The sequence below is a fragment of the Phymastichus coffea genome, unplaced genomic scaffold (genome assembly GCF_024137745.1).
Source record: "Phymastichus coffea isolate CEN01 unplaced genomic scaffold, Cenicafe_Pcof_1.1 PCOF00084, whole genome shotgun sequence".
Taxonomy (NCBI): domain Eukaryota; kingdom Metazoa; phylum Arthropoda; class Insecta; order Hymenoptera; family Eulophidae; genus Phymastichus; species Phymastichus coffea.
Window position 1 is genome coordinate 194,445 of NW_026706895.1, and position 13,909 is coordinate 208,353.

At 37.8% G+C, this 13,909-nt stretch overlaps 1 protein-coding gene across 1 annotated transcript in view; it reads right to left on the bottom strand.

Moving 5' to 3' along the window:
• Positions 1-557: 557 nt before the first annotated feature.
• LOC131668880 (tyrosine-protein kinase Dnt-like) overlaps positions 558-13,909 on the bottom strand; it is a 113,372-nt gene continuing 100,020 nt past the window's right edge. The window contains exons 6-9 of the mRNA XM_058943350.1: positions 4,699-4,855; positions 3,794-4,061; positions 3,516-3,702; positions 558-3,217 (exon numbers count right to left, since the gene is read on the bottom strand). Coding sequence (XP_058799333.1) covers positions 2,969-3,217; positions 3,516-3,702; positions 3,794-4,061; positions 4,699-4,855 — 861 coding nt within the window. The 3' untranslated portion in view covers positions 558-2,968. The remainder of the gene's footprint in view (positions 3,218-3,515; positions 3,703-3,793; positions 4,062-4,698; positions 4,856-13,909) is intronic.

The following is a 13,909-nucleotide window of genomic DNA, read 5'->3' on the forward strand; positions in this document are numbered from 1 at the left end:
AAAAAAAAAAAAAATGAATGCATACAAGGAGTTACACTATACCAAAAAAAATGTAAAATTTTTGAATAAGAGCAGGAACGAACAAATAATTTTCTTACTAAATGAAACATTCGAAGAAAATAAAAAAACGGTCATTACATTATTACTGCTACTTCTCTCTCTAAGCTACTCGAGAGGTGTTTTTCGAAAGGTATAAAACACAGCGCCACTCAACACTCAACGGCACAACATCCACTTACCATGTAAATCCGTACACACCCATCTTCTTTCGGCAAAGAGAGGCGTACGGTAAAAGATATCAAACGCAGTCATAAGGAGAAAAGACGCGTTATTAAAAAGTGAAAAAGCTGGCGTGCCTCTCCCCAAGGAGTCGTGCCGACAATCAATCGTCCGCGCAACAAATCGATTGCTTATCGCTCTACAAGGAAATCGCATTGAAATGGGACGGGAGGGGGATACTTTTTAACAAAACGACAGACTGATTTGCGTTTTTTTTTCTCTTCTTTGAAAAGAGAAATATATCTTTATTGAATATCCTTTTAACTCCTCTCTTTTTTATCTATCCAACACGCACTTACAACATTATACCCCTTTTCTTTCGCTTCAATGTTAACCTGCCGATTACACATGTATAATGCACGGCTGCATAACGATGACTCTATTTACAAATGTTATTTACGCATCGCCTAGAAGTTTCCATTCGCGCGATCGTCTTCGTCTCTTTTGTATTTTACTGAAAATTTTAATTATACAATTTTTTATAATACTTTGCACACGACGCGCGCGTCTCAAATAAAATACAACGAGATCATACCGATCGCCACGTTAAAAAAGAAAGTGTCGGTGCGGCATTATTTTCACACTCATACACAGATACACGTCATTCGGCATCTAAGCAATCGGCGAGAAAAGGAAGCGCGCTACCCTGTACTTCCACTTAGCAAAGAACATCTAAAGAGTTAGAGTGAAAGAGATAGAGAAAGAGTGTTTTATACACATACAGCGACGATTATATACGAGAGTGCGAGTTCTTTTGAGAAAACTGCCTACCTACAACGCAACTTCAGCTTTGCCCGCTCGCGCGAGCGCGAAGAGATTAGCAAATAATTGTTGGCAGGTAAAGAGCGTATACGTCCAGTTTTGAAAGCAAGGCTTTGCGCGAAAAATTTCTTCTTGTCAACGGCCGCGTTCTGTTAAAAACTATTCGGGTTTCCTGTACGATTGCTTATTACTTATGGTCGATTGACATTTGAAAACTGTGCGTTAGAAGCTTTATGTGTACAATTTTTTCTCGCTATTTTATTATGCACGGAAACCACGTTGAGTTATAGAGTGTACTTGTATGAGGAAATATTTTACAGCAACAGAGAGAATGTTTACCGTCGAGAGCAAAGAGTGCGTAGAAAAGAAAATTGTGCATAGATGAGATGTTGTTGCGATTATGGCTTAAGACTAACTAGCGTGTAAGTTAATAAAAATACTTTTCTACTTGTAAAACTATCTAAAATAACACTTGAAGTAACATCAATAAAAATACTTTCCTTTATGTAACTATACAAATGATAGTATAGAACCAAATGACTTTTCATTGGCTTTGTTGTAGCTTTGTTGTAGTTTGATTACTTATAGATATGGCTTCGAAAAATTCGTTACAAATTCGATTGAATATTAAACATCTATAGTATCGATTATCTTTAATAAAAAAAATTTTCGTCCAAGAACTTTTCCATGTTTTGATTTACCAGTTATTTTGTAAATGAATACTTTGTTTGATCGTAAAGTACATGAGTAAGTATGATCAATACGCAACGTTACCATATAGTTGTAGGAACCTGTGACGTTCTTGATTTAAACGTCAATAAACAAGAAAAGCTTGATAAAATAAAAAAGAAGGTTGTACAAGAAATATTGTGCGTACGATCAAAGTAGTTGTTTGTGTATAGATGAGTATGAAAGATTCCTTGTCACGTTGATTATTAGCGATTTATTAACAGCAATGATATCCTGTTAGAGTAAGTGTCGGTTGTCTTTCAGATTTCCTTGAATGTATTTACATAGTTTGAAACGTATGCGATTTTTAATTAAATACTCGAACGCAATTCCGAAAGACAATTTTACATATAAAACGAATGAACACTAATATCTTGATTTGTAAGTTTTACAAAAATACGACTACATGATGACTAGAAGGTTGAAATTAACACAAACGAGGAACTCACAATAATATGACAATAAATAAACTTCTCCACTAATAATACCTGTTTAATACTTTTTGTATTACATGGCAGTCAGGCGCGGTTGCCTATCGACAGGCTTCATTTAATTTAAATAAATGTTCAAAGAAAAAATAACTAGATAGTAGATAATTACATTCACTAAAATAAAACATTTTCGAAACATAATTAAACGTTCTATTATCCTTTTGATTAGAAAGAAATACTATTTGTTATTACTTTCCATGTTATTTCGTAAGTATACTGTTTATGTTTTTTGACTAGCTAACGTGTTACATGATTTTTTTGTTTTTCATTGAAAAGGCAAAATCCCTACGTATATAAGACTTGCCTTGGGCCGTTACCATAGCCCGAGATTGCGGCAATGCAGCTTTGCAAGATCTTTAACAGATTTTAGTTCATCTCCTAACACGCTCACGAGAGTTTTATTTTAGCGAAGCTTCAATTAGCGATACAGCATTGCAAGAGAAGTCCCAAGCATACCCGGAAAAAAGAAATCCAATGAAAAACATCTCTCTCGTACTTTTTTCCTCGTTATATAACTTGCATCACGCAAAAGTGTCGAATAAGTCTTTTTCATTAGATTTTCCTTTTTTGTCCTGCTGCGAAAGCGCAAAAAAGATGACGCATTTGATTCACTCGGCAAGGTCGCTCTCTCACACACAACAAAAATTCAATTTGATAGTTGGTAAAGTTCGACTTTTTTTCACTTTGTCACTTCGTTTGGATGAAGCTTAGATGAATCCACCAAGAGCATCGTAAAACTCTTGTAGATACGCGAGTAGTTGAGGCATCGTAGGTCTGTCGCGAACAGGTTGCAGCCAACAAACAGCCATCAAAGCGAACAATTCATCGGGACACGGTCGTGGTTGTGACAATCGATAACCATCGCGTAGAAAGGCTGTCAATTCAAATGGATTAACCTCGGCGTATGGCTGTTGACCCATTGTCGCCAATTCCCAGAGAAACACACCAAACGACCACTGAAACATTTTAATCCGATCATTAGTTATGTACAGAAAAGCTTGTAACTTACATTTATTGCCATGCACGCGTACAATTGAATCTTAATAACGCATCACGCGTAGCGTAATCACTTACAAAACACACGAGCGTGCAACTGATACGTAGTCATAAAAAAGGAGAGATGCTAAAATACCCGTTATAATCACCAAACTAATTAAACCCGAGGCACACTACTATAATAACCAATAATGAATAAGAAAAGGTTGACATCCTAGTGTGATGCAAACACTTTACTATCAGTTGGATTTTGTTTACCGCGTCACTGGAGGTGCTGTATTGGCCGTGCTGTAATGTCTCTAGCGCCATCCAGCCGATAGCGCGGTTTTCGTTATCACCCAAGCAGTGATAGTCCTGTGGGAATAGATCCCGCGAAAGAGCTGCGTCTGCCAGTCGCGTGCGAAATGAGCTGGTATCTATTAAACAATTCCTTGTTGCTATGTCTCTGTAAAGTTGTAATCGGTTCATCAAACAATTTGCCTTGAACAAATAACGAAACGAGCAAAGTCTTGGCGCATATTTCGAAGAACTCGCACCTGTGCAGAAGTCCGCGACCGTGAAGAAAAGCGGCAGCTCTGGCAACCTGTACGGCAACATTGACAAGATCCCGAGTAACGGGGTGATGACTACCGTCGGTAAGGTAGATCTTTAGATTCATCTCGCAAGGTGTACAAGCGTAAGCAAGCATTGGGCAGCTACCATCCAGACAAGCAGCCGTTAACGATACGATATTTCCATGTATGAGTCCTGCCAATTGTGAACCTTCTACGACGAGCAGTGATGCTTGGTATGCTGATGCGACATCTGTAAACATTTTATCAGGGGATTACCGGTGGATGCCAAGTTTTGTCGTTAACTGATCGGCAAGTGATAATAGCGCAAGTTTTCTTTGGACTGCGTGGCTATAAAAATGTATATTGTCTTACTTTTAGTTTTTCGATTAAAGGTCTGGCTTTATTTAGGAATTAATGGCTCAGCTAAATTCTTCTAAATTTCGTGCTAATAAAAAAAAACATTTTTTTTTTCAATTTAGCTGTATACATTTAATTTATAAGAAAAATAGCCATACAGCTATTACACCAAAAATAAGTAACCGAACAAAACTTTCACAATACAGCAGCACCTATTTAACTATCTTATTACGAAAAGCAACTAACTAGACAGCACGCATAACTATGGTTGTCCATCTGCATTGAAATAGGCAAAATTACGAGATAACTACATTACAATGCTCAAGTGGAGCCTACAAAACCAAGAATTAGTGGAGAATATTAATCACCACGGCTAGTTAGCTTAACTACCCTTTCTCTCCCCGTCCAGCTTATGATTAGTTTACACGGGAAGGGGCGTAGTTAAGGGAGCTTCGTTTAAAATTTCTATGGATGCAAGCGAGCGAGCGATGCGTGTATTACGAAAGTTAGATTAATTTCGCCGTACATACCTGTAACTGTCTTTATGATGACTTCCTGCTCGCGACTCGCTTGGCTCATATTGCCACGATATACGCGACCGAACGTGCCTTCTTGCAGTACTGTGCGGCATTGTAAGCTCGATCGTGGTACTGCCACCGCTCGTGCTTTCTCGCATGGATCTGTCGACTGAAACGTAAAAACGGATCATTTTTTAATGAGTTCACTTGAGTTTTCATGAAATATACACCTTTGTGTAACTTCATTACAGAGCGTAAAAGGAGGAAGGGATGGCACGTGAGCTTATGAGATTACTTTCAAGAACAAGACGACACGTACTAATCGCCCATCGTTAGTCATATTCTCAGCAGCGACACAGTATCGGCCACCAGTCCTGTTACGTTATACACGCGGCTGGCAATGATCTCTGAAATTTCTCCTCGTTAGAAGATGGCCTTCTCACGTTTTTCACGTTAATCGACCAGAAGCCACGAGCAATTTATAAATATAAACTTGGACACTCGCACGTCTCACGCCAGTGACAAACGAGAGATAAACAAAGGAAAACATCGTTGCGCCAGTTCAGTCGATAAGAATGAAAAATTTACCACGACGATTTCTCTTCATCAGCATGAAATTTTCTTACATGAGAAAGACTTCTCTCGTTTCATTTTAACGTAATTCTTCAGGCTCGAGCGCAGCCCTAAGGCTTTTTTGCTGCTCTCAGGCACAATTTTTTTTTCAATTCGCGACGGAAAACACGCATTCAATCCACCCTAATTTTAAAGCTCGAGTGATTGGTCCTCTCTCGCTGGTATGAAGCAGAACGTTCATTAATTTCAATTTTACGCTGTTTTGCCCCCTGATTCGCGCGCTCGAAACTCTCTGCTTCACTGCTGGCGTTTGCGATTGTGCGCTCGTTCGTACATTCTTTGAAGAGAAGGATTATATACGCTGTTGCGTTTACAGCTTTGTCGAGATTTTACTAGGCTTATATATTCTTTCGAGTGATCCTCGTGAACTGGTCGAGCGCTGTTAATAGCTTATAGCACGTTCCTGACTGTTAAGGTCATCGAGGTGTAGTTGACCGATTTTCTTAAAAATTGGTACAAATATTATCTGCACAGCGATGAACTTCAATATAAATTTTTGGGCTGTTGTGATGAATTATGGTGGACCAAAAGTTATAAACAGTAAAAAAATTTTGATGAAAATTTTTCAAAAAATCAGATTTTTGCAATCATTGGAGCTATTGATATCAATTTTTTTTAACTCTTAAAACTATGAAATATAAAAGTACCGATATAAAATACCTTTTCAAAAATATTCAAAAAGTTATTAACTTTTGTTATAAACAAATGACTATATCTTAAAAAGTATATCTTTAATTTTGAAAATTTTTTTTCCGTATGATTCTTTGGTATTTTCTTCTACGAAAATGAACATTAAAATTAATAGAATGAGCAATATATAAGAAGCAGCAGTGGAGGATGATAATGAGTGTTCCGTCTACGGTGTCAACCTAAGCCGACCCCACGTCGGTTAACTATCTGTCTGGTTTGATGAGCAATGTCAAGTATGCATTTAGCATTAATCAAAAACAGATTTAATATAGTTACTATTTATATTATATGTAGGAAATTTTGCAAATAAATTTTGTTTAGGTACTGAAAAACAGTCAAGAAGAATATAGCGATTATGAATATTGCAATTATGATTATAGTACTGGTGAATCGTGTGATATGCTAATTGACGAACAATCTGACACGTGTCAATCATTTGACAAGAATAGTCTGAAGGACAAAGAATTCCTGTTGAACGAAAACGAGCAAAAAAGATATGCTACAATCTCTTAATATGATTTACAATAAAATACAGGTTAGTGGGTTAAATTACAATAGCATGAAGGATAATCAGACTATTACAAAAAAAAATTTACCTTTTTTATGGATTGAAAAAATTATTTATAAAAGATTATGAATAAACTGAAAATTGGATAGCTTAGTAAATTTGAATTTGAAGAAAAGTAGATTAAAAATATTAAACTAAACTTTAATGACGCTTCGAGTTATACAGATAAATTAAGTGTTTGGATGCTTTTCTCAGAGTATTGCAATGCTCGCAATGTATAAATAAAATTGTTACAGCAATATATTCAGAATTGTACTTTTGACTACCAAACTTCCTCTTGCGTTACAGTGAAGAGATTCTCCGGAATAGCAAGTAGACTGGTGGAAAGGTATTGTGACACAAAACTTTCAGATTGATCGAGAAACATATTATGACATTGTTTTATATTCTAGACTATGATCATAACTATTGTTGAAATCATTTATATTAAACCATTTGCTGATGGCAATCAAGTACGCGATGAAAAAAATATACGAAAATGTTCTTGTTTGCAGCTCATAGTACGACAATACATTGAGTATTTACATCAGTGCACATAACATAAGCTGTAACTATCTATGCCTTACTATATATTACCTTTATTATTAACGGTTATCAAAAAGTTATACAGCGAAAAACAAGTGCGGATGAATAATAAGTGATATAGGAGTCTTTTTGAAATTTGTCTCTGAAAGATAACTTACTACAAGTTTTGATAGAATGTTGCATTGTTAGAAGAATATTGTGTGTTATCTGCTACTACATCTTACGATTTCAATTGCACTTAGCTTATTCAAAGTCTTTACTTGATGCGCAAACCTATATAATATACAATTCATAGTTCTTACAGCTATTTTCATTAGATATTTTCAATATCGTTCTGAATAATATCACACATTACAGCAGTATAAACAGGTAATGATTAGACATTTCATTAAAATGGTGAATTTTTTTAGTAATTGTTTTTTGCAATAATTATAGGTCTGAATCGAAAGTTAACGCTCAAATTCATTATAACTAACCGCGTAATTAAGATTTGATCACTGTGAATATTCTTTTCGACAGATAGTGGAACATGTTGAATACGGTTAATCAGTAGCTCTCGAAATCCATCAGTCTCCATCTAAAAATTAATCAAAAAACTCCACCTCTCCCGATTTGGCGAATCGCTGGGCAAACAATCACCGAATCATTGAAGCGCGAACAATCGCCTCGCGAAAACAAACAGAAATCCATTCCACTATGCAACCCTGCAATCATTCGTTCTCTCTCTCTCTCTCTCTCTCTCGGGCGAGAGCGTCGCACAAACGTCACAACCCCTCTCGAGTATTCTATATATATACGCTCGAACGGCGATGCTCGCGCATTTATAACGAATCGTCCTAAAAATTTAATCTGAATCGCCGCATCGTTCCGCTTAAATGTCCCCGCCGCCAACGTCGCGTCTACGAGAAAAAATGACGACTTTGCGATTTTACGACTGCCGGTTTCTTTTTCACTCTAGCGCTCTTCTTCATAATCTCGAACAATCGTGCATTTGATTTGCAGGTAAAGAAAGTTGTGAATCTGTGATCCTATACAGCAAATATTCGTAGTAGAAGGTTTTTGAAAATTATATTGAAAATTAAAATAATACTCGCGTGAAAAGATTTCTAATAAAAATTTGCGATTCGCTTGTTATACATTGAATTTGAGTTTCATTAATATGAAAATTATAAGTAAACTTTGAAAAATTATAAACATGATTAAGCTTTGTTTAACGGAGTTAAAAGTTGTTTTAATCGGTGTTTAAGCAACGTTCGACTTTTATAACACGTAACAATTAACGTTATCAACGAAGAATATAAATATATTATCAGGTTATTCGTTTGTTCAACGTAACTTTCATCTCATTAACAAAAATAAACAAAAAGACGAGAAAGTTTATTACGCCCTACCAAACTGTCATGCATAAGCAATGAGAGGGAAATTCGTCACGAGCGTCTGAACAACCGGAAAAAGGCCAACAAAACACTTCCATATCTCAGCAATAAAACTCGGCTAAGAGCATCAAACTATAAAAATTCGTCGTCAAAACTCCCGGCAAGAAAAAAAGAGAGTATATATAGTTCGCAACGAGGGAACTTGATCGTCAAGTCGCGCAACTTGGAGAAGCCACGGCAGCTACTGCGTATACTCTTTGGCGATTCGTCACGCAGGCGTACAAAGAAGAGAGAGAGAGAGAGAGAGAGAGAGAGAGAGAGAGAGAGAGAGAGAGTTGAGCGAAGAAAGAAAAACTCTTCTCGACTTGCAGACCACGTATCGCCAATCACTTATGAGCCAAACAATAGGCACACGGCCTTATATAAATAAACCGCGCACCGTCAATGCAAAGACTGTCTTTTCGTATAAAAAATACAGCGCATGCTTATTTATTCAAAACGTCTTGCGACGACTCACTCTCACTCCCTCTTTGTTCCCCGTTGGATTAATGCATAAGTTTTCAGACGCAAGACTCTCTTAGTCCGTCAGCTTTCTTGATTACTCGCGTTGCAGCCGGGAAAGTGAGAGCAATTTATTGCGCCGTTGCGTTCGCGAGAAAAGTTCGCCGCGTACGCGTTTACCTGCCACATCTCGAATGCTCGCTAACTTTTATTTTGCCCCTACTGCTCGCGCTCCTTGGCGCGATTTTCATTTTTCTTTTCTTGACAGTAAGGGACTGCCATTACGTGTCATATCTCCTTTTAATGTGAGTGTTTTCATATCTTTATTGCTTCCTTATTTTTTTTTTGTCAGGCTGGAGTATTTTGTAGAGACATGTTGTTGACCGAGCTTACATTTGTAGGATTTTCGATGAATTGAGGCGAGAGCGAGATCAATTACAAAGGATTTTTCGATCATCGTGAAGAAAGCTTACGAGAATACTATATGGCATCACGGCAGTCAGCGTGTAATCACACTGCACACGTAAAAGGTGTCTGCACTTGCAATATTGAAGAATGATTATAAAAATGTTCAAATACATTACACAGTCTTATCGCGCTAATCCGATAGGTGAACGATTCGCACAAAAAAAGAAAAAAAATGAAGCTCAAAAGTGATAATCAGCATATGAAAAACTCCAATCTTCAATCTCTATCCATTCGATTGGGCTGTCGATTGCACCATACGAACGTCCCCGGAGAGCGACCGAATGATCGTCGTTCGATGATACACACGTCAACGGCGTCGAATCCGAGCGAGAATCGTCACATAATTTATGCCTGCGCGCTCAAGAAAAACGAAGGTAATAAAAGGGAGAGAGTAAAAAGTGCGCCTTCTCTTTGCCGTCGCTTTGATCTCGGATCAATTTGCTGGTTAGGCGCGCGCCTTGTTGAGATATATATGGCAGCCCTCCGGGTGCTTGACAACGAGGCCGCCGTCGCGCCTTGCTTTTGCCAGACAGAATCGGGGAAACCTGAGAACGCTCGACGCCAGAGGACGGAGGGATGGAACGAGACGTATTTCGCTTGAGAGGGTGTCGCTCTTTCTCTCTCTCCCTCCCTCTTGTAATCGTGATTTTGGCCAAGTTAATGTGATAGTCAGAAAGAGAGAGAGAGAGAGAGAGAGAGAGAGAGAGAGAGAGAGAGAGAGAGAGAGAGAGAGAGAGAGAGAGAGAGTATTCGATATTTTCCCACATGAACGAACGTAATAATTTATTTGAAGATTGTGTTTCCTGGAATACCATTTTGTTGTATATTTATGGTGATGCGGCCTTTGATTACTTGGGTCTCTTTTAGCTATTTGTTTGTATGGTACTGTCACTTTTTCTATTGAGGTTTATTTTTTTGTAATTACTATATACGTTCGAAATACTGTTAGCCTTGACGATATTACGAGCCAATGAAAATGTTCAAATTAGTTCGAGAATGGTTGAACGAATGGATATTGTTCATACTGAAGTATTGACAAGAATCCAATACAATATTTTATCTTTACGATATTTTTAATTTGCGTATAATTTTATAATAAATTTTGTAAGCCGAGCGGATAAAGAGCATTACTTCTACAGATACAAGAAAAAGTATCAAAATCATAAGACGCTTACTGACGAGTAGCAGTGCTATCTAAATATTCCGATCATAACGTTTTTGATAACCTTCATTACAAATACAACAACCGTCTATTGCCAAATATTGAAAACAATTGATTTTCATCTTGGCTAAATATCTTTTTGCAACGCTCATCGAAACTCGAAGGCGAGCTCATTCAAAGCCTCTGAAACGAGTAACATCGTTAGGCCTTCGCGCTAAGATTCTGTCACAAGAACATTGCGATTAAGTTTGTCACCGGCAGCATCCGAGCAGCCGCCGTGCGCAAAGCTACTAACGTTAATATTACATGCAGTACCTTTATATATACATATGCCGACGACGAGGAGGGCCGGAAAGCTACAGGCCGAGGAGAAAGGGAAGCGTTTTCGGCGCAAAAGGCTGTTTGCTGCCGCGTAAAACGATACGCTTGACAATTTCCCCACTCACTCTCTCGACGTTATTACGTCACTTCTTATTGCGAGCTTTTCAAGGGGACTGATGCGTGTATTGAAAGTTTCTCTCGCTGGGAAATTACTTCTTTTATTTTTTCCCGTTTCGAGGATGAAAGAGACGACTATAACGTTATTTTCCTAATTATCAGATACGACTGTGTATCTCGTTATCTCTTGGTTGCCCCTCGCTGCTGTTAATTATCACGCAGCTTTTGCCAAAGTAACTTAGCGAGCGACTGTGAAGTTCGGGCTGATTTTCCGCGCATCCAGAGTTATCGCAGAATTGGAATTACGAAATTACACTTTGGATTTTGCCGAGTTGATTTCGCTTTTATTTGCCATTGCTCTTCGGTAATTATTACTTCTGTTACGTGAGAAATTAGCTTTATTTGGCGTGATAATCTCGTTGCTTGCTTTTAAAAGCACTCAGAGCTTTGCTTACGATCAGCAGTTTGAAAACTTATGGTTTCGATTGAATTTTAACATTTATGCTTTTAACTTTTTCTCGATTGGTCGTCGAAAGTTGTAACTCTTTAACGTTCGTAATCAAGCTGATGGTACTCGTCCGTGGAGTACAACACCAATTAAAATAGTATGTACGTGCATATTAACAAAATCTTTTGAATTTTTCTCGATTATCAAACGTAGATATGGTATAACAAAGTCATTATTATTTACATAAACGCTGCGTGTAGTATAAATTAAATTATCAGTGTACATATTGAATTTACCATTCATCAATATAAAATATCATTATGGATTATATGGCTTTCGCTCAACTTGCTTGGACACATTTTCGTAAAAATAAAACGTCCAGAAGAAGCAATGACAAGTACAGAAAGAGTGAAAAACAACAACAAAAAATAAATAAATAAATAAAAGTATTTTGAAAATCTCACAATATCGCCAAGTAATTTCCTAATGATCGCCATCAAGTCTGAGTGCCGGTTGGCAGTACGTACGTCCCGTAGACGACGAGCGACGACGAAAATTGCGAGCGTCGCGCAACAGTTCGGTCACGTATCATTCGAGATCCCGCTCGCGCGCGCAACCGCAGCCGCTGAAAATAAAATCCTCATATCCTCCTGCTCTCATTCGAGATTACCTGCCCACACACACACACACATACACACACATGTACACGTTGGACACCTAGTTAAGCGAAACGAGTCGGGAGTCACGCGCGCCAATCCGATTTTCTTGTAACCCCGCGACTTTCTTTTTCTCCCAACAGAGGAGTTCCTTTCCTCGCTGATGGCCTCTGTTGTTTTTTTTTCCTCCCTTCATCGCTTTCTTCCCGAAGCTATCATGCATGTCTCTATCTACTCGGACTTCTTCCTTTTGTTACCCAAGTCACTTTTATAGCCATGGCTTTTCTATAGATAAACGTTATACGGGGGTCAGACGATACGCACACGATTTCGTTGTTTCTCGATTTCGCACTTTTACGCGCGCAACACTGGCCATTCGTGCAATGAAGTGGAGATTGCAGATTACGTTTAGAGGGACATTCCCATGTAAATTTTTCACGTTATACTGCTTTTATCTGTCCTGGCTTTGAAATATTTGGAGAGGTTCGTTCAACGGGGTAAAAAATAAAGTTGAAGTATTTCCCTGAGTCATCGTATGAAATCAAGTTGATTTTATTTAGATTGAAATAATTAAGGAATTAAAGTATATTGACCAGAAAATAGTAATACTAGACAAGAATCTTTAATCAAAAGATTTTTCAATTGATTTTTGTATAAATGTGCAACTTTTATTACTTCAAAATATAAAAATTTCATGCTTGCGTAGACGACAGCGATTCAAGCGGTAATATCACGAACCAATGTGAAAAATTTATCGATAAACAATGAATTATACACTTTATTACTTATACTACTACATGCACACTTTATCAAAGTACAATTGTTTATTTCTTTTTTCGCAGTAGAGTTAAATTGGTTCATTTTCATGATTTTTTTTTTTCGCAAAACATGCGTTCTATTCCGAACGGACAAACGAACTGCAGTGCCGACTATACATCGGCGATATAGCCCAAACAACGGCAACGCATCCTACAGCGAAGCAAACATATCGCAACTAATTTCGAACTCTCTCGTGCGATCCACATATATATAGAAAGCCATCTGCGTTGGGGTGAATCGAGTTCGTGCGAGCCAAATATTGACCATTGAAAGATTGCGCGCTAATTGCCGAGTAGCCGCCGGAGCTCAGCACAATTTTTGCTTTTTCTGGATTCTCCTTATCATCGAACCCATTGTCTCTCTCTCTCTCTCTCTCTCTCTCTCTCTCTCTCTCCACGCGGCTGAAACTTTATCGAGTTGTTGGAGGAAAGAGAGAGAAGGGAAAGGCTTAACCAATGACAACTTTCCTACCGGCTTTCACCGCTTTTCAACTACCCCAGTGATATGGTTGACCCCGCAATTTCGAGTAATAACAGTCTGTTCGGCATTTTGTTACTTGCGTGCTGGACCTTTTTTTGGACTTGCTTTTGTTTAGAAAATGCCTTTGTTGGACTTTATTTTAGAAGCGAAGTCGTTTTCTTACGATTGTTTCTGTGGGCGGATCGAGTCTTAGACTCGAATGAAGTATTGACTTTTGATACTATTTTCTTTCGAGAAAGCTAAATGTTGCTTTTAATTCGCTTTTCCTTATAATTCATTCCGAATATTTGATTATATTTGCTAATCCTTGTTCTGAAGTTAGATTGATACACAACAATGCATTCTGATTGTAAGTAATATCCGTTATTACACGATACAATGAAAAAGTAAGAGTATATTTTATCGTTTATCTAATGAATCGATAAATATGCCATATCCATCTATTGACCACGCAATAAA